Below are 19857 nucleotides of genomic sequence, written 5' to 3'. Positions count from 1 at the left end.
CTGCTAAACCTGTGGTCCTCTCTTGTGTAGCACAGAAAACTAATACAGTGGGCGACTGCTAACGTGTAGGTATGCTGTCCACCCCACGCCCCGCCCCGCCCCGTCCCGATTATAAAGTGGTGCTGTGTACTTGTTTCTGTCTGTGTAAGTAGAAACCGGTAAAGGCATGGACCAAGGGACAAAGCTAGTGGCTCCCAAAAAGCAGGAAGTGTCCACACTGGTGGTCACTCATGAGAACCAGGAGGGGTCTGCCCCAGCACTCACACACAGAAGCCAGGTAACGAGCAGGCCCAGCAGGGTGTTCCCAGATCCTGCGCTCCCCAGGTGTCCTAAAGAGAAACCTTAACCACGAAGATTCAACCCTTCATTTCTGGGCGATGGAATTTCTAGATGGCCTTGCTAATTTTAATGCAATGCTAATAAGACACACATAACTGTTTAATAATGCTAACAGATCAAGTCACTAATTCATAATGACAGGACCAGGTTAGTCAGTCGATCAGAAAAACCCAAAGATGGATACGTAATCCTGTATTACCAAGCAAGATTTTACAAATGCATCGTTTTAGGGGAGACACAAGGTGGCAAAGAATTAAAACCTATGCGAAGGGTTTGAGCTTTCAAATCTGATCGATGTAGCAAATGGCATTTACATATAAACAGCAACTTTCATCTGATGGCCTTGGGAAGAGCCGTCGAGGTCCAGCCCTATCCAGGAATTACTCCATCTATAACCAAAATGCCTTAACTCGGCTGATTAGAGATGGTATTCTTCTCTGGGGCCGTCAATCCTGGAAAAATATCAAAGTAAAGATAGCTGTAACCCGAAAAAGGTATTTGAAAAAAAAAAAAGGAAATAACGAAGATGTTAGTTAAATCCATGATGTTGATATTTGGAGTAAGAAATTGGTTTTGTAATCATCACATTAATACAAGCTTTATCTGCTGTCTGAGGTGTTTGCAATATTCAAAAGAATCAACCATGCCATATTTATAACTTCAGGTTACATTGTTTAAGAGAATTACTTCAATTTATTTGTAATCGTTGTTTAGATGTGCGAAACAAAGATGTGTAAAATTTGGTTCATTGGACATGAGAGTTACATTGAGCATTAAACAAAGTGCAAGGAGTGTGGATGCTCCTGGGACAATTGGGAACCCCATCAGCAAGTGAAGGGGATCTGGGTATGGAATCCCGGCTGGGGGACGTGGCCTTCCAGCAAGCAGGGACATATATTGATCAGACAGAGGACAGAGATCATGGGTATCTCAGTGGAGGAGCAAAGATCTCCAAGTGGAAAAAACAAATTGCGCAACAAGACAGAACATGTCCCCACGTGGGGAAAAGGCAACCCTAGTCTATTACATATACATGTAACTGACAGGAAAGGTGACAAGATCCACTCCACACCATTCACCAAGATTGCTGGGTGGGGGGCAGCAGGGGGACGGTCAGGTCTCACCGAATGTCAATGCTTGATGTGCCGCTGCCCTGTGCAGGGGCCCCAGGCAGCAGCCGGTGCTTGGAGGCAATAACCACACTTGGCTGATGGTCGCTCACTTGGTGCCACGTGCTGTGTCCTGGACCTCTCACAAAGATCGGATGAGTACGTGCTATTAGTACCTCATTTTACAGTTGAGGAAACTGAGTCACGAGTGGGCTCCTCCTTAGCAGGCTAAGGAGACAGAGGAGTGGACCCCAGACTGCCTGACCTCCTGGCGCCTGCATCGTGGAGGCTCTTAGGCATGGTGTGAGGGGCGCCTGGAGAGATGGGAGGCCTGCAGGTGACAGAGGCCAGGACCCGCAGCCCCGAGATGGAAAAGCAGGCTGTGTCGCCTTTAAAAGAAAGACCACACGATTACACCTCCAACAGGCTACAGGTAGGAAGACAGGAAGGAGACCGGTTTTCACTAAAGGCCACTCCTCCTAAATGAGAGAGGGGTAAGGGTTACGTAGTGGGTAGTGCCAAAGACCAAAACTTACGCTACAGCACCCAGCTCTGCTTGCTGTAAGGATGTGCACTGCAGGTAACAGCTCAGTTTGCCAACGGGTTCCTTGCGCAAGGCGGTTCGTGGTAAGCATCTGGGAACCCTCCCACACAGCACACCTGTTACCGCTTTCCACCTGCAGCAGCTGAAAGTACGGACAGCCCCGGGAGCACAGGACACGCCCCAGACTGAGTGCATGCCTCTGGGGTCCTCCCGCCGGCTCCCTGCACAGACCCCGGGTACCCCCTCCTCCTGGCGGAGGTGCACGACCCCACTCCCCTTTCCTTGGGTCTTTGTCAAAACTGCAGAAGGAACTTGTCCTCAGAAAGTAAAGGGAGGAACCCGCGAAAGCAAACGAATGAACAGTGGCCCCATTTGAGGGGGGCCAGGCTCCTGGAATTTCAGGGGTTATTTGTGTCAGCATTCTCCACCCCTCCAGTCCAGGCTGACACTTTCTAGGGACACAGGAAAAAGCCTGACGCTGGGCCTTTGTCTTTGGTGCCGGTCACATTTTGTCCTCACCTGAGTGGCTCTCCCGCCCCTTCTGACCATAAGTTATGGTTTTCATCGAGGATCCCCTGGGCAGTGCTCTTAAACGGGCTTCTCACCGAACCCTCCCAGCTCCCAGAGGTGAAATCTGGTTGGTGGCACCTCGAGCCTCTTCCTAGTGGCGGGACTCCAGGCTCAGAACCTGAGAATCTTGGATTGTGAGCCAGCATTCTGTCCCCACAGAGGCCCGGCCCTGCCCAGCTCCTCCCGGCCTTCCTGTCGCACGATGGCCCTGCCCCCGTGGCCTTCTCCATCACTCATTCATGTCGGCCCCTGCCCATCTTCTGCTGGAGCGTAAGGGGACTCTTCCTGGCCCCCGTCCTCAGGCTCCCGCCCACCGCCCAGGGGCATCTCACTGACGCCAGCCATGTCCACCGTGCAGGCAGCAGGTAGGAGCTACCGAACAGGGCTGGAGAGGGGGGCCAGGGTGGGCCTGGCCGGAGGAGGGTATGGAGCAGGTGGGGTGGGGGAGAGGGGCCCTCACGGCAGAGGCGGCCTCTCCTTCCTGAGGACCCCTGTCCTCTGCAGTCTTCTGGGCCGCTTGTTTTACAAAGCCAGGGCCCCGTGACGACATGGTTTCTTCTGCTTCTCTCTGCGGCCTACAGGAAAACTGAGTTATGTGGCAGAATAGAATAATGACCGAGAGAGCAGGAGACCAAGACTCTCCCAGGCCCTGCAGGGTCCCTTAAAAATCACTCAGGATGGGGGGAGGCGGATGGGTGACCCACAGAGGTCCCGCCCTGACCTAAGGAAGTGACCTCTCCCCTCAGCTTGGGAGTGGTCATTTGCTTGCCCCCAACCAAGGAAGATGCCTGGTTGTCACCAGATTCAGTGCTCTGGTAAGTGGTAACGAGTCCACTTGGCGGCAGATTTCAAAGGGAAGTACTTTCTGTAAATCTGAGTAACTTTCACTGACGCCTGGCAGAGGGTAGAAAATTTGAGCGGTCCATCATTTCCCCTGAATGATATTCTGTAATCACAGAAAACACCGAGTGAGTCCCAAAGAGCGGTCATCATCTTAACGAGTGTCTCCCCTACTTCCTGGGCACTCTTGATTTTATAAAACCAGGAATGGCCTTCTGGAATGGTCCAGACCTATTTCTAGCCTGAAGCGGGGGGGGGGGTGGGGTGGGGGACACACCTCACAGTCTCTGGGCCAGAGCTCAGTCTGGAGGCAGAAGGACCTAGGTTTGAACCCTCACCTGGGCAAGTGACCCTGAGTTCCATTAGACATTCATTGAGCACCTACTACATTACAGGCACTGGGGAGACAGAGATAAGATACAGAGGGTTCAGTGGACCCAGCTCAGTGGGGATGTGGCCTCTTTCCTCCAAGTTGGGGGTGATACCTGAGTATCACGGCCTTGATACGAAGTATGAGTCCCCACAGCGTCCAACGCACAGCAGGAGCGGGACACACGTTGGTTTCTCCCTCGAAGTTCCATTTAGAATTGGCGATTCTGTCATTCTGGAAGGTGATGGGGTAAAACTGCCCCCACAGAAGAGAGGTTGTTGTATTTCTGAAAGGATGGTGGACATCTTCGTGTAAGAAAGCCCGGCTCCCAGAGGTGAAGTGACTTGTCCAGGTCACACAGGGAGTTTGTAGAACCGTCAGGATGGGGACCGCATGCCTCCTCAGCATCCAAATGTTGCTGAAGTTTTCTTGGACTCCGCCTGCCCTCAGTCAAGAAGTCCTGGAGAAGCACCCTGTTCTTTTACTCTGAATGTGGCAGACGTAAAAGGTGTTCAGTTCATCTTGCGCGTGGTTGCCATAAATGTGTGGACTTTTGTGTTTTAGCTCATCGTTAGTCCAGATACATCACTGACATCTATTGATACTGCAGTGCTTTTCAGAGGTTTTGAGTACAGCTGCTTGGTAACTTATTTAGCTAGAAACTTTCTATTCAGAACTCACTCTCTGTTCTTGCGAGAATTGCTAGAAAATGTTGACTTAAAGAGATGCTTCTGTGTTTCATTGCACAAGTAAGTGTGTTCTACCGGGCAGGATTATGCAGTGAGGACCACCTCTTAGAGACTGAAGGGCGTAGTATGGATTTAAATATAGTAATACATCCAGGCAGACCTCGGAGGTATTTTGGGTTTGGTTCCAGACCACCGCAATAAAGCGGGTCACACAACTTTTTCTTTTCCCAGTGCATAGAAAAGTTATGTTTACAACACACTGTAGTCTGTTAAGTGTGCAATAGCATTAGATCTAAAAAAACAATGTGCATACCTTAATTAAAAAATAATTTATTGATAAAAAATACTAATCCTCATCTTAGCCTTCGGTGAGTCGTAGTAGTAACATTAAAGATCGCTGATCATAGATCACCATCACAAAGATAATAATAATGCAAAAGCTTGAAATATTGGGACAATTACCAAATGTGCCGCGGAGACATGAAGTGAGCAAATGCTGTTGGAAAACTGGCGCCGACAGACTTGCCGCGGGCCTTCAACTTGTAAAAAATGCAGGTCTGCAAAGTGCAGTGAAGCAAAGTGCCCTAAAACGAGGTCTGCCCGTGTATTGTACTTGTGATAAGACTGACCTCGTGATTTGCATGAAATTGTTGTTTGTGTTGTGTAAAAACATCTGTGCTTAATTTCTAAAATATTTAGAAAGATTTTCCTGGTAGAACTGTAAGATTTGCCATCAAACGGAAAACTCGGTTTTCATCTAAGGTAAACATTTAGCAAGTATTTGGCAAGGGCTTTCTCCAAGCCAGGCACTTGTAATCAGTTACAGCCTTGAATTTGGAAATGATATTTGCTTCCTTTTTTTAAAATTTTACTTTATTTTTGCCACAATCCCGACCACGTGAGGTGCTAGCTTCTCAGATGTGCAAGCAGCCCATGTGACGGGTTATCAGCCCTTCTCAAAGCCTGCCAGAAAGGGCGCAGTCCCGGTTTTGGTTTCCTTTGGCTACATCTGAGGACAGTCCTTGGTGACAGTCAAGGTCTGGAGGACAGTGGCACCTTCCCTGGCCCCCTGGCCAGGGGCCAGCACATCCCCTACCCGACAAGGTCCCCTGTTGAGTGCTCCCAGCGAAAACATGTACGGATAGCAGTTAAAATCATATTCTCACTTCTATGGAACTGGCAATGCTAAAAAAATTCCTTTGTTAATGTATGCATGATATAAAAGTGGATTGGGAGCAGAATTTCAGAGACCTGAAAAATATGCACAGAGGAAGGTATGTTTCCAAGCCTTCTTCAAGAAGAAAGTGTTTCTGTTAAAATCAGCACACGGTGGCTGGCTTTTCTCTCATGCGTTTGTCATGGAGGCCACGTGCGGGCATCGTTAGGGTCACCTGTGCTGGATCAGGGATCCAGAGATCCACCTTCCGTGGCCGGGAGATGGCGGAAAGGTCACGGAACCTCTCTGTGCCTGGGTTTCCTCGTCAAGCGATTGGGGGATGTTGGTGCCTACTTCTCGGGATGGCCCCAAGGATGAGCTGAGGTAGGAAGTAGCTTGGAGGTGAGGTTACTCCCGGAGGCTGGCCTTGCTTCCTGTTTCATATAGAAAACAGAAGCAATCAGAAGCGAGCGTCCCCTCCCTCCTCCCGCCCACCTGCCCGAGTGCCCACGTGCTCCACCTTCTCCCGCTTCTGTGGGTGGCTCGTCTGGGACTCTGCCAGGGACCCCACCCCCTTTTTCCTCCTCCCCCCCTCTTTCTCTCACACCCCCCTAGTCTGCATCCAATTGTTCCCACCAACTTACAAACTGTGCTGTTACTTCCCCTTTCCCTTAAAACACTGGCAAACTGGCAAACACACAAAAGCTGGTCCTTCCGGCCTCCTCATGGCTGGCTCTCCGACCTCCTTCCAGACTCTGCCCACCTACTGGACCAGCCTCTCTGAACAGCAAAGTAAAATCGCACACCACTCACTGCACCGCCTTGCCTGCCTCACTCCCTATGCCCTTGACCTGCTCATTCTGACCCCCGCCACCCCATTGGAGTGTCAGCTCCACAAGGCAGGATGTTGCCAGTTTTGTTGCCTCCTAGGGCAGAGTGTCTGCTCCAAAATACTTGTGGGTGAACTGCCACTGAGACGGCTCAGGTCTTTATCCGAAGGATAGTGCTTCACGGACGCGCACACTTGCCTTTGGTTAGGTGTCGCTTCAGGATGTGTGCATTCCAGGTCCACCTGGGCTGCTCAGCCTTCCCACCCGTCCCGTCCCGTCCCCTCCTGTTGGCTCCTCCTGACCCACATCCAGGTCCTGGCACCACTGTCACCTGAGCTTGAGACCCGAGCGTCCTGAGTCTCCCATGTCCACCCCGGAGGTCGCCAGGTCTTAGCGGGCTCTTCACCTCACGCACCTCGCCTCTCCTCCCCGTCCCTGCAGCTGTCCCTTCCTCGTTGATCCCCCTGCCCCTCTCACCCTTCACGCTGCTGCCAAAGTCATTTTTCTAATAGGAGATCTGATGCTCCTACTTCTCTGTTTCAACTCCCAGAGGTTCAGCGCCCTCCCAGGGCCCCGGCCGCACCAGGTGACCTAGAGTCTCGGCAGGTAATGGGCTTCTGCTCTCTGGGACCGCAGTTCACTCTGCCTGGAATGCTCGTCCCCTGGTCCCTCGGGACCAGTCGCTGCTGGCCATACTTTCAGGTGGGGCACTTCCGGGGCACCCAGGGTTCACGGGCACCTCTAACTCTCCCCCCACAAGCCTCGCTTGCTGCACTGCTGTAGTGAGGCTTCCTACTGGACCGCTCCTTTTCCGTGGCCAGTTATCTTTGTTCCCCTCAGGCCTTGCTTGGGGGAAGCTTGGAGAGCCGGTCACCCTCCGCTCAAGGCAGGAATGACAGGGAGGGGCCTGCTTTGTTGGGAAGTCCCACATCCTGTCATTCACTGAGACGGATTTCCAAGCTGGGAGGCACTGCTGGGGGTGAAAATCTATTATTGGAAGAGAAGGGAGCCTGAGGCTATGGATTCTTCAGAGTTTGATCTGTAAACACAGACACGTGAGGAAGGGAAAATTAACTATGAAATTGAAGGGACATCTGCCAACTTGAGTCTGACAGGAAAGGCTGAGGGGTAGGCGGGGAAGGATGGGGGCCCCGCAGGAGTGTCCACAGCTGACGAATCTTAGGAGACCTGCCCCGAACCCACTTTTCCTCGCTCCTTGGTGGGCTTGGGGTTGCGCCTCAGTTTTCCCTAGGGCGGGGTGGGGGGCAGTCTTGATTTTGGCTGCTCTCACCCTATGGTTGGTCACAGCTCACAGCTGCCCCTTCGAGCGCAGGGCCTCCCCACCGTAGCCAGGACCTCTGCTGGCCGGAAGTCCTTGGCCACTCGGGGCCAGCCTCCATTCTGGACCTGGCTCTACCCCCAGTGCCAGCCAGGCCCTTACCTGGCCGCCCCTCCTCTCTTACCGCTGATTGTTGGGCTACACTTGCGATAAAGAATCTCGATGAAAAAAAAAAAAGAATCTCGATGGTCTCTTAAGAAAAGTTAAAAATGAGGCGGGGTCTGAGAGTTGTCCCCGAGCTAGAGCAAAGTGCGGGTCACGTGAGAAAGGCTGGGAAACCCCAAACGCTGCAAAAGGCCCGGGGAGGGGTGCAGGGGGAGCTACAGGGTGTCAGGGGCTGAAGCTCACACATCTGTTTGTTTAAAGTTTTATTACAAAACCATTAAGCTCTAGCATGTGACATAGTGCTTCCGTGAGGGCGTGGGACTGAGCGGCCTTGGCGGTCCAGTCTAGGTCACTCCCCCCTTCTGAGCCATCTCCGGACTGTGGACCAGGGGTCATTACTTCCTTGGGTTGCCGTGAAGATTACCGAACCGAGGAGCAACAGTGGGACAGAACCTGCCACGCACCGGTGCCCGATATTTAGGGTTTGTCCCCAACAGGGGAGTTATTAGTAATCAGTGGCCACAACCCCTATAAATTACTGAATTTAGTTTGTCAAAAAGAAAACCGAGGAATTGAACACCAGCTGAGCACGAGCAGGCACGATGCACAGGGTCGCTCAGAATGCAGAGGCCCCGGCCTCTCTGCCCCGGGCGGTGACAACCAGGGGTCGGCCGGGGGACTCGCCCCGCCAAGCACCTCCTCCAGGCCGCCCCTGCCCCCCAGGCCTCAGCCCTCCTCCGTGGTGGGTGGGCTCGGGCCCCCGAGGCCCAGCGGGCCAGGAGTGCCGGGAGGGACAGGTCGACAGGCCATAAGGTCACGCCCCTAGTGCGGCGTCTCCGGGTCGGCGTGGGGGCGGGGGATCTCCTCGCGGTGTGAGGTCTGGGGCCGCGGAGGCCGGGTGGGGACGCCCGGACTGGAAGCCCGCGGGGCGGCTGAGAGCGGGCGCGGCTCCTTTAAGACGCTGCCGGCCCCGCCCCGCCCCACCCCACCGCGGGAGCCGCGCCACGTGACCCGGGTCTTGTGACCGGCGGGGGGAGGCGCGGGGGGAAGCCCGCGGCACCCGCCTCCAGGGGGCCCAGCCCCGCCGCCGCCGCCGCAGCCCGCGAGGAGCGGGTCCCGCCGCCGGGCGTCCGGGCGTCCCCGCGAGTCCGAGTCGCAGCCGAGTCAGAGCGCGAGCGGGAGCCGGGCCGGGCGCGGTGGGCGCCGCCCGCCATGGACCACAAGCCCCTGCTGCAGGAGCGGCCGCCCGCCTACAACCTGGAGGCCGGCCAGGGCGACTTCGCGTGCGGCCCGCACGGCTACGGCGCCATCCCCGCCGCCGCCCCGCCGCCGCCCTACCCCTACCTCGTCACAGGTGGGCCCGGGGCCCGGGGGGCGGGGTGGGGGTCGGCCGGGACCGGGGTTGGCCAGGCGGGCGGGGCCCGGGGCCCCGGGAGCAAACTTTGGGCGGAGTTCTGTGTCGACCTTTAACCCCGAAACCAACTTTTCTCCGGACGCGGCGGCGGCGGCGGGGGCGCGGCCGAGGGGAGACCCGGTGGCGGGCAGTCTCCGCTCCGCGAACCTGATGTCGGGACCCCGAGTCTGGGTGCCGCCCGAGGGCCCTCAGCCCACCTGCTGGGTCGCGCGCGCCCGGCTTGCCCTTCCCGGGAAGCAGCACCACCTTCCTGCAAATTAACTTTATTAACGAGATGCTGTTTGCTAGTTAGCACCGGATAAAGCCCATAGTAGGCACTTAGTGGACGCTGTTGTTGTCTTGATTTTGAAAGGGCTGCGAGTTTTTGGTGGGGAGAGGGGAAGGGCAGGAGAAGTACACCTTAGACTCCCCGAGTTTTCCTGCCTGCCCCCTTCTGATGTGCTTTCCTGCCCACAGGGTTACCCACGCACCACCCCAGGGTCTACAACATCCACAGTCGAAATGTCACCCGGTACCCTGCCAATTCTATCGTTGTCGTTGGAGGCTGCCCTGTCTGCAGGTATGTCATGGGCCTGGGGGCCCCAGAAACCTCTAAGAACACACTTACTCAAACTCATAAAGGCAGGATCGTTTGGAGACACGGTCAGTCTTGGGACAGGCTGCTCACTGGGGCATGGGAGAGAGTGGGTTCAGTGGTCCTCGGGTCCATGCACCTTTCATGGGGCAGAGGGGGCTGGGTTCTCTTTCGTGGGGGAGTTGCGTGCTTTTGGGGCCACTGACCCCCAAGTGGGTGGGATGAAGAAATGGTAGCAGTTGGACTGGTAGCCTCTTATCCCCGGTTCTGGAAGCTGCAGGTTTGCTCTGCGGTTGATTCTTGAAGGTGGCAGAAGGTTTCCTTCTCCCGGAAGGGTCAGTTTGAAGTGCGTGGGCAGGAGAGCCCTGACTCAGGTGGCCCATGTTGGAGGAGCTGGAAGGCCAGGGGGCCAGGGGAGCGGCCGCTGTCAGGGCTGCTTCATGCCATCAGGGCCGTTCCCTGCATGAGGGCAGCAACGCCGAGGTTCTTTGGGGTGGGAGCGATATTTCAGATTCTCAACCTTGAGCCTCCAGAATTTTCTGTTTTTGTAGGGCCTGAGAGACAGCTATTAGATGCTTGTTCTGTGTGGGTCCTGAGGATTGAAATTCAGATAAGACTTGGTCCATGCCCTTGGTGGATTCGACTAAATGGACAGTTTAGAAAGTCAGGGCAGACTTGGCAAGGACCGGGTTTTCAGCCTTGGCGGTGGGGGGGGGGGGGATGGCGGAGGAAGTTGGAGTTCGTGAGATGGAACTGAGAAGCCCTGGTTTATACTTAGTCTTAATTTCAAAAGCGTATCAGGGACACGCAGAGTGGAGTCGAAGGGAAGTTAACAGTTTGAGTCACAAGGGTCAGTTGTGTGGGGAGACAAGGGCCTGGGAAGAGGGGGGGATGTCCGGAAGTGGGGGCAGGAGGCTGGACCCCCGGAACCAACCGTGGGCTTACTAAAGGGGCTGTGGGCAGGGGAGAGCCCTCTGGGTTGCGTGCCGGCCAGGTGGACCTTGATTTGCAAACCCTAAGCAGGTGTCTGTTCCGACACATCTGGTGATACTCTGGCCTTTGGAGAATGTGAATGGGGAGGGGAGACAGCTGGCCGCCTCTGGAGAGGAGCTCTCTGCACCCTGCACCGGGCACCTGTGGGCGGCAGAGTTCTTGGGGTTGGGGGCATGTGGGTGGGCTTGGAGATGGGGGGCATGGCCTGGGAGGCCCGTCATGTGCTGCTGGGCAGGGCAAGGGTCAAGGCTCGGTCCCTTGCGGAGAGAGCCATTGGGAATCCTTTTGGAAAGTTGCACAGAGAGGTGGGCGACGGGAAACCCGCTGTGCTTGGCTTTGAGGCTGGTTCCGGGTGCTCAGAGCCTTGCTGTGTGCACGGCCCTTCTGTCCCCAAGAAGCCTAGCTGGGCGATTCCGAGGGCCTGTTTTCGGGCGGGAGTGGTTCTGAGCGATATCCTAAGTTTAAGGAGGGGTTTCAGGTGGGCAGCTGAGGCGGCTCCGCACCTGGAGCAGAGCCCTCTGGCCGGGGTTTCAGCGTCTCCCCGCAGGGCCCAGCCTGCCAGACGAGCTGGGCTCAGATCCTGGCCTCGCCAGCTGCCAGCTGGGCCCGTTTCCCCATCTGGGAGATGGGGTGTCTGCTGGGATGGTCCAAGGCTCTTGCTGGCCCAAGGCCCTGAGCGTGGAGGAGGGGAGACCAGCAGTGGGGTTTACGGGGCACAGGTCCCCCAGGGTTGTGAGCTCCCAGGCTGCTGCAGGACGGGGAGCGTTTCCCCTGACCCCTCCCTTGCGGTGGGGTGGGAGCTGTCACGGCGGAGGCCCCCGGCTTCTGCCCTCAGCCCCCAGCGTGCAGAATGCGGGTCACCGTCTCTCTGCTCTTCTGGGGAGGGGCTTGGGCTCAGGGCTGCTGTAAGGCTGAGGGTGGGCGCCTGCATCCGGGAACAAGTTTCTTCCCTTTTGTCGGGATCGCCGTCCTCCCGGCCTCTGGGTGGTGGGTGCAGCGATGGGGAGCAGGTGCTCTGAGAACAAGTTTGGGGGCCCGGGTTGGGAGCAGACACTCTGACTCCCTCCAAGGCGTGTCCTCCGTGGGCCCTTCTGTCAGCTTGAGGACAGATGCCGGCGGTTAGGGCCCTCCCGGCGCCTGGGCTCTTACACAGGGGTGTCCCGGCCCCCTGCCTGCAGTGCCCTCTGCTGCCGGAGAGTGGGCTGGGGGCCCGGGGAGGTGGGCAGCAGGAAGCAGGGGAAGGCCGGGTGCTTCCAAGGAAGCTCCGCCGTGGTTTGGGGAGAGGGTGCCTAGTCCCTGGGGACAGCCCGTGTGGCCCCTGTCTGGCGGCGTTGGGAGACAGGCGGCTTCTCATGTGACCACACTTCCTTCCTTCCCAGCCAGCCCGCCAGGCTCCGTCCCTCCCTGGGAGCTTGGCAGGAGTTTGCCCAAGTCACACGTCTGTGATTCCCTCTGAGTGAGGCCTGGCGTCAGAGGCCTGTGCCACTTGTCACTTTGCCACCGTCTGAGCTTTCCCTTAAGCAGCCTGACCCTATCTTCCCTTTTTAGCCGCTATGAGAGCGTTTCTTTCTACCCCCGAAGACAGTGAGCGTGCGCCTCACCCCACCCCTGCCCGCCCTGCCCGCCCGCGGCCCCTGTGCACTGAGCACCGCCTTGGCTGGTGGGGCTTCGGCCAGGCCTCGGGCCTCTGTGAAGCTGTCCTCCTCTGGGGCGTGGGCTGTCCCTGGATGAGGCCACCTCGGGTCTGGGGGCCCGGGGCTGCAGTGGGAGGGCCTGTGCAGAGGGCGCCGGGCAGCGCGGGTCGGAGGCGGGAAGGTGCGTCGAGGCGCGGGGCCTGGCTGCACCCGGCTGGGCGTCGCTGGGCGTCGCTGGGCGTCGCTGGGTGTTCGGTCTTGGGGGTGACCAAAGAGGCAGGAGGGAATCCAGGAACGGCTGGGGTCTTGGAAGCCAAGACAGAGGCTCAGGGAACAGCTGTGGAGGTCAGGTGCTGCCCAGAGGTCAGGACAGTGATGAGGCCGGGGCTCCGGCCTCGCCCCCCGGAGCGGGCTCTCCCCGGCCCGAGCACTGGTGAGCCGGCCCCGGCTCCCGGGCTGCTGCGGGCAGGGCATGCCGACCGTGGGGGCCTGGGAGTGCTCGGGGCCTCTCCGTCCAGCTGTGCCTGGACCGAGCCTGGGGTCCGGGAAACCCGGGAGCCCCAGGCAGGCCTTGCCACCTTGCAGGCCTCCCGCAGCGTTTGTTCTGCTTGGGGAGGCTCAGGGCTCCCCGGCCGCAGGCTTGCTCAGAAGCGCCCCTGGAGTGGCCGGCGGCTCCCCGCCCCCGTGGGACCCCGGGACAGCTGGGGGTATGACGTGGTCTCTGGAGGGGGCTGGCCAGGTGCTGTGGGGCATCATGCCCCACCCCTGCCTGTCTGCAGGCTCGTGGCCACCTGCACGAAGCCCTCTGCACCCCTCTCCCGGCTTGTCTGGGGTTGTTCCTGGGGTGCATCCTGACCGGAGGCCGCCTTGTGCTGGGAGCAGTGGTGGCACTAACTGGGGGGCGCTCAGAGGGTGGGGAGGCCCTGGGCTGGGGTCTGGACTGTTCCCAGCCAGGCCACTTGCCGCCTGAACGAGGCTCCAGGCTCCAGCTTCGTGTAAGGGGGACGTGATGGGACGGGGAGGACGCCGTGAGGAAACGGGGGGTGGTGAGGATGGGATGGGACATGTGGTTGCAGGGTCTCGGCTGCACTCGTCCTGGGGCCCCACCCAGCCCAGCTCCCTGAGCAGATGTGTGTCAGTGGAATCGAGTGACCACTCTCCCTGTAAGGTCAGAGTCAGTTAAGGAAGTGTTTTCAGAATCAGTTCCCAGATTTCTCCAGTTTCCATATCCTCCCCACCCGCATTGCTCAGGAATGGGGGAGGGGCCTTTTAACCACAGCTGGAGCTGCTTGCTCAGTTTGGATTCTGAGCCAGTGGATGAAGAGGTGAAACTCACTCTGAAACGGTGAGGGCTTTTGAGGGGCTTGGAGAGAAAGAGAGGCCAGGCCACTTAGGAGAAGCTGGCAGGACAGGCAGGGGGTCCCCTCCCTCCTACGTGGCCCCAGAGGGACAGGCTTGCTCTGCAGCCTGCTGTTGCTGCGTCAGGACTGGCCTAGAGACCAGACTGTGTTCTCAGTTCAGAAGATTTTGGATTTTTAAAAACAGTAAATCATGCCAGCACTGCTTTTGAGGTTTGGGCAGTACCCATGGTCAAATATTAACATTTCTGCAGCAAGACACAAATATTCCCATTAAGGGGACACATTGAGGCTATAAATGGCCACACAGCAGTTCAGGTCACATGTGGCTGCCAGCTGGGTTTGTTACAAACTTATAAAAAAGTTCCGCGTTCAGAGCTTTTGGCATTTGGAATTGTGGGTAAGAGGTGTGGACTGCGGGTAGCAGGTCCCTTGGGCCCGGAAGCCACGTTGGCGGGTCGGGCCGTGGTTCTCCATGGAAGGTGTGAGTGTGGAGCAGACCTGCTGGCAGGGCCCGGATTCTGCCCACCTCCCTGGCTGCTGAAGGGAAACGGCCTGGCTCTGCCGCCTTCTTGGGGTGGGCTAGAGGTGAACGGGGGAGAGGGCGTGGGGTCTGGTCCCATCAAGCCCGGACTCCTGACTGAGGGTGTTGGAAAGGGGAGGCCCAAGCTGCCTGCTCTGCTCTGGCTCGAGCGAGTGATGGATCTGGACAGAAGGCGCTGCAGGTTTGTGGAATGAGGGAGTGTGTCCCTCCTGCCTGGGGTGCCGGGCCTCCCCCGGCTGGTCTGGCTGCTGCCGGGGAGCCGTGCTCACGCGGGGCCGGTCCACTGGCCTCATGGCGGGGAGGGCCCGGACGCGAGTGACCAGCCCTCCTGGGCTTCCTCCAGCTTTAGACAGTGTCGACCAGGGTCTGGGGTCAGGGTGGAGGATTAGGGAAGAGGCAGGTGGGGGGCTGTGGCTGTTTGACCCCTGACCCCAGAGGACAGGAGCAAGTCGCAGACAGGGCGGTTCATGTGGACGCGGGCACCAGGCAGCACAGGGCAAGCCCCCGCCCCTCCACTGTGGGGAGACGGCTGCCACTCAGAGGGCTTCTCCGGCCAGGGGGCGCTGGGTGCCCTCCAGGGCACCGAGGGCCACAGGGCGGGACCCCGCCTGGCCCCAGCCTCCTCCTGGGATCTCCTGGAGCCTTTGAGTGGACACGCTGGGTTCTAAGCTCTGCCTCTGAACAGCTTTGATCCTTAAGTGAGAGAGTACAGAGCGCCTGAGATAGTACTGTCCTCGGGCCTCACTGGCCCCTGGAGGGGACACGAGGCACCCTGGTGACTCAGAAGGTTCTCAGCTGGTGCAGGTGACCCAGCTGTGAGGCCTAGTTCAACTCTGTCCTGTGCTTCTCCTCCCTTGGACATTCTAACCGAACAAACCGGTGTGAGCCTGGGGATTCCAGCTGTAGGTGGACCTGGTTCGGTGCCTGGAGGAAGCAGGGAGACGGGGCCATGGCTGCCCGAGTGGTCCCCGGCCGCCTCCAGTTATGCTCAGGTGGCCTGATTAGTACCAGTAGGTGTAGGAGCCGTCGTGTTCCGGGCCCGGGGCAGCCTGTCACGGCCTCCTTTGTGTGGAGCCACAGGTGGTGGCTCAGGGCCTCCTTGAAGCCCCCGCTCCCTACTTGGGCCGCGTGGCCTCGGGTGCTTTCTCAGCAGGTTCTTCTGCCACCTGGTCTGAGGGGGCCTCGAAGCTGGGGCAGGTGGGGTCTGGATGGGCACGGGGCACGGTGTGGTGACCCGACAGCCTGTGTTGTACTGTCTGCGCCGGAAATGGCGGCTCGGCTGACAGATGCTGGCCAGCTGATGCGCCTTCCCTTGGGGCGGGCCTGGCCTGTGGGCGGTGTCCAGGTGTCCGTGAGTCTGGGCTCAGCAGGTGTCTCCGCTGCAGGCCTGCTCAGAGCCTTTCCTCAACTAACACGGGGCGTGAGGCAGGTCCCCAGGACCCCCCACCCCACCCCCGCCCTTGGTCTCTCTGCAGCGCTCCCAGGGCTTCCAGTGGCCAGGCCCGCTGGGAGGCGCTGCGGGAGTGGAGTGTCCACCGCGCGCTCTCCTCTGGGGCAGGGCTTGGAGTCGGCGTCCCACCTGAGCTGCCCCTCGCTGGGCCCCCGCAGCCCTGTTTGCCCCCCGCCCACACTTGTTGGTTGGGCTGAACCTTCCTCCTCTCCACACAGGCGGCCAGAGGAGGGTCGTGGGCATAAAGGATCCTTACCGTGTTTGAGTGTGATAAGTGGCTTCAGGAAGCCCAAGGACCTTGGTGTGTGTGTGGGGGGATGGGCTGGGGTCCCGAGGGCGGGGCACTGGTTTTGCGCTGCAGCTGGGGCCGGAGAGAAGCGCCTCTGGGGGGCGGGCATCATCAGGTGTCGCCCGAGGAGCTGAGCACAGGGCCCCTGCTTCCCCCCTTTGAAAAGGCCCTGAGACCCGGGGTGGTGCCCTCGTGGGCACATGGTGGGGGGACGGCCCCTAGCGGTCCGAGGGATTATGCACTGTGCATGTTGAAGGTTATGGTGACTTTTTCCGAAGAGGAAGCTTTGAGATTAAATTTCTCGAGATAAGTGACGTTGTGTGAACGTGGTGTGAACAAGGCTGATTTTAGTCTTTCTTTCACTAAAATCTGCTCCCCCGCCCCCTGCCCAGACCAATAAAAATCACACAAAATTCAAACTCTGTCACTGTTTTCGGAATTTCCCTGTAGGGAATGGGAAAATAAGTCTAAAACTTTTCAACGTTGGGAAAAAATATCCTAAAGTGATTTGGGTTTCTTGGTCTTGTTCTTTTCAGAGACATACGAATTTTTATAGAAACCAGCATTTGCCTCTTGTAAGAGAAAACGTGGCAGGTTGTACGGCAGCCGGATGTTCTTGCCTTTATCAGTAGGTGCTGGTGCCTCCCAAGCGGCTCTTCTCTCCTCTTCACGTTTTCTGTGCAGCGACCGCTGGCAGCTGGCCGTCCCCTCCACGACCGGCGCCCCAGCTCTGGAGGCACCTAGGCTTGCGGACGTGGGCCGGGGGCGCCTTGGGGACAGGGGTCCGCTGGGCCGGCAGGCCTTGGGTCTGCGAGGGCCCTAACCCGCGTGCCCCCTCTCTCTCCGCAGGGTCGGGGTTCTGGAGGACTCCTTCACCTTCCTGGGCATCTTCTTGGCCATCGTCTTGTTCCCCTTTGGGTTCATCTGCTGTTTTGCCTTGAGGAAGCGAAGATGCCCCAACTGTGGCGCAAACTTTACTTAAAGGGAACAGCACACCCGGCTTCCCACACCCAGCTCGCTTTTTCTAATGTAAATGTCGTGTACAATAGCTTTATGGGATTCAGCTTCAGGACTGTGCTGTAAAGGGAGGTGGGCGGACTGGGCGCTGCCAGGAGGAGCCGAGGGCACAGGGGGCGGGAGTGCGGACGCGCACGGCACTGCTCCCAGGTCAACGACAGCTCAATAAAGCACTGCTTTTATTTTTCGCAGTCTTCAATTTGAGAAAGGTGAGAAATACTGTTTTAAATAAATGAGATCCATACCATTGTTTACCTGGTTTTGCTTATTCAGTGTTTGCACACTGCCACTTACAGAAATCAAGTTTTGTTGTTACGAAAACTTCAAACAAACATATACAGAATTGAGAAGAGCGTTACCTCTCCTAACCCAGCTTCAACATTATCCAGTTCACACCGACCTTCTGTTATTCCTCAGTAGGCATTTACAGCTCAAAAAATGTGCTTGTTTTCAAGTTTGTATTATTATAATGAAACCTAATACCTTGACATTTACAGAGCACGCACCCCAGTGCCCAGGACCTAAGGCAAGGCCTCCCGTGCTGTGTGACGCAGGTAAGTGACGGCTGTCGTCCCTTCTGTGGAGGTGTAGAGGGTCTGGGAGAGCCAGGTGGGCCTGCAAGTGGCATCTGATAATCCCAGGACCTGTGCCATCCCTGTAACCTAACCTACCACAGCCAGAAGACCCCCAGCAGCGGAGCTCTGGGGGCCGGGGCCACGGTGTGACACCCCCTGCCCCTTCTCCCTTATTAACAAGCTTCTACACCTCACTCCCTCCACACTGTTGAAGATAGAGGGCTTCTGTGAACCCTACTCTTATTAAATGGTGAGAGGAGCAATGGGCCATGTGACTAATTTGATTGTGTTTTCTTGGCTGGTGGAAGGGTCTGCTCTCAAAAGACAAGTGTGCTGCTTGACAGATGCCCTTAGTCTGCGGGTCCTGGGAGCCCTCACACAGTCCCAGACCCCCACCACCAAGGGGTCATAGCCGACCAGCCACGAGGAAGACGGGACCAAGGACCCAAAGCGTCACACGCTTACACTGGTTTACCTGCATTTGACCTTGACCAATTTCAAGCTTACAGAAGAAAAATATTCATGGCAAAGTGAAAAGCTGTGGTCAGCAACAAGCCCCCCTCCCCCCATACAGTGGATGGCCTGCGTGTGAGTTTTCATCACCACTCTCCACCCCTCCAAGTTGGGCGTAGTCCCTGACAGCCAGAGAGAAACCCTGCCACTGGCTCCAACTCGCCTCGCAGCTGCAGAAGCCCAGGTTCCGGGTGTGCCAGGGTGGGGCTCAGCCGAAATGCAGCCTCCCACTACCTTCCTGGCTCCCAGAGGTCCTCCTGGCTTCAGCAGCGCTGCTGGCAGTTTCAGCACCTGACTGAAAAGTGGAGGAACTTGCACCCCAAGAGGTTTCAGAGTAAATTAGTGATGGAGGCAGCTTTGGTCAACTAGCTTAGCGAGAGGACCCTGGGTTTCTACACACAGAGTCCCCAGATGCATGTGTTAACGCTGTGAGCCAGGCCTGCGTGTGGCATGGCCTGGCATGTTTTCATTGGTCATTCCAGTTGGTAACTCAGAACGCGGAATTCAGTACCTCTTAGAAATTATTCAAGTGCTAATATCATGGCTGTGTTAGGGACAGATGAATTCTCAGTGCTCTAGTGATGTGTCTAAATCGCGAGAACTTGCGGGATGCTTCATCTTGGGTAGGGCTGCATTTGATTAAGCAAACATTTTAAAGTGTTTAAGTTAAAAAATTAAATTTTATATAATAGTCTCATAATTTATATTGCTTAAGATTATTTGCATGCTGGGATGCAAATTTACACAGTGTTTTCTTTAAACATCGTAATGCTATTTAAGAGCACATGCTTTATAAAATAAAACTGTGATCTTATTTGCATTCAGGTGCAGAAAGCCAGTCACAAAAGCATCAACTATCCCTTATTCTGGCTATTAAAAAAAAAAAAATCATAGAATATTAAAAAAAAATGATACAATAGGATTGGAACTAAATTTACAGTTCTTGAACAGAACAGGAAGAAAATACTTTAAATGATTGAGTTGTATCTAAACTATGACGGATTTATCTTACAGACAGAAATGTGTAAACCCAACTATGTTAAATTAGAAAATGCACTGATTTGCTCAAGTGGAATACATGTAAAATCAGGCACCCTCCGGTGAAGCTTTACAACAGGACAGCACTTATCACACACGTATACCTATCATTTCCCAAGCGAGAACCGAATGGGGAACCAGAAGAATCTGGGGCCACCTTTTCATCAAATGACTGGTGCTGAGCGATCGTTTGTCACCGTTGGTCGGAGTTTCACAGTAGCAAAGGGATTCTCTCCGCTGGGGAGGCGGGGGGAGAAAAAAATTGTTGGCAGAAATACTTCAAGACAGGGATTTGGTTCGGAAAAAGAGCTAATAACCCCTGCTCTTGCTCTGTGAAATTATATAGCTTATATAAACCCCAGACATTCTCTGAACATGGAAGTTTTGTTCTGTGACAGTTCTCTCCATGCGCCCATTATAAGCTGCTAATTTCGTTTTGGCCACAGAGGGGCCTGATGCTGAGAAAGACCTCAGGCCTGGGGGTCCTCTGGGAGCGGGGCCTGGAGGGCCTGCCCAGCATCTGCCCTGATCCAGAAGGGAGTTCCCCTGGCCTCGTGTCGTGTTTGG

At 56.5% G+C, this 19857-nt stretch overlaps 3 protein-coding genes across 4 annotated transcripts in view; 2 read left to right on the top strand and 1 right to left on the bottom strand.

Moving 5' to 3' along the window:
• The first annotated feature begins 8939 nt into the window (after positions 1-8939).
• BRI3 (brain protein I3) lies at positions 8940-17418 on the top strand. Its single transcript, XM_036826251.1, has 3 exons — positions 8940-9245; positions 9762-9864; positions 16997-17418. The coding sequence occupies exons 1-3, from the start codon at positions 9104-9106 to the stop codon at positions 17127-17129; spliced, it is 378 nt and encodes a 125-aa protein (XP_036682146.1). The 5' UTR covers positions 8940-9103; the 3' UTR covers positions 17130-17418.
• On the top strand, positions 11106-16990 carry LOC118881379. The gene is made up of 2 exons (XM_036826248.1): positions 11106-14589; positions 16684-16990. Exon 1 carries the CDS (start codon positions 12426-12428, stop codon positions 13359-13361), a length of 936 nt encoding a protein of 311 aa, XP_036682143.1. The 5' UTR covers positions 11106-12425; the 3' UTR covers positions 13362-14589; positions 16684-16990.
• A 271-nt stretch (positions 17419-17689) lies between the features above and the next one.
• Positions 17690-19857, bottom strand: part of BAIAP2L1 (BAR/IMD domain containing adaptor protein 2 like 1) — an 86833-nt gene continuing 84665 nt past the window's right edge. For both annotated transcript variants that reach the window (XM_036826245.1, XM_036826246.1), the window contains one exon: positions 17690-19527. In XM_036826245.1, the coding sequence (XP_036682140.1) occupies positions 19455-19527 (73 nt within the window). In that variant the 3' untranslated portion in view covers positions 17690-19454. The remainder of the gene's footprint in view (positions 19528-19857) is intronic.

The sequence above is a fragment of the Balaenoptera musculus genome, chromosome 15 (genome assembly GCF_009873245.2).
Source record: "Balaenoptera musculus isolate JJ_BM4_2016_0621 chromosome 15, mBalMus1.pri.v3, whole genome shotgun sequence".
NCBI classification, from domain to species: domain Eukaryota; kingdom Metazoa; phylum Chordata; class Mammalia; order Artiodactyla; family Balaenopteridae; genus Balaenoptera; species Balaenoptera musculus.
This window is presented reverse-complemented; position numbering and strand designations above follow the sequence as displayed.

Coding starts and splice junctions, on each gene's coding strand:
- BRI3 (XM_036826251.1), top strand. CDS start 9,104: ATGGACCACAAGCCCCTGCTGCAGGAGCGGCCGCCCGCCTACAACCTG. Junction 9,246..9,761: donor CTACCCCTACCTCGTCACAG/GTGGGCCCGGGG, acceptor TCCTGCCCACAG/GGTTACCCACGCACCACCCC. Junction 9,865..16,996: donor GGAGGCTGCCCTGTCTGCAG/GTATGTCATGGG, acceptor CTCTCTCCGCAG/GGTCGGGGTTCTGGAGGACT.
- LOC118881379 (XM_036826248.1), top strand. CDS start 12,426: ATGAGAGCGTTTCTTTCTACCCCCGAAGACAGTGAGCGTGCGCCTCAC.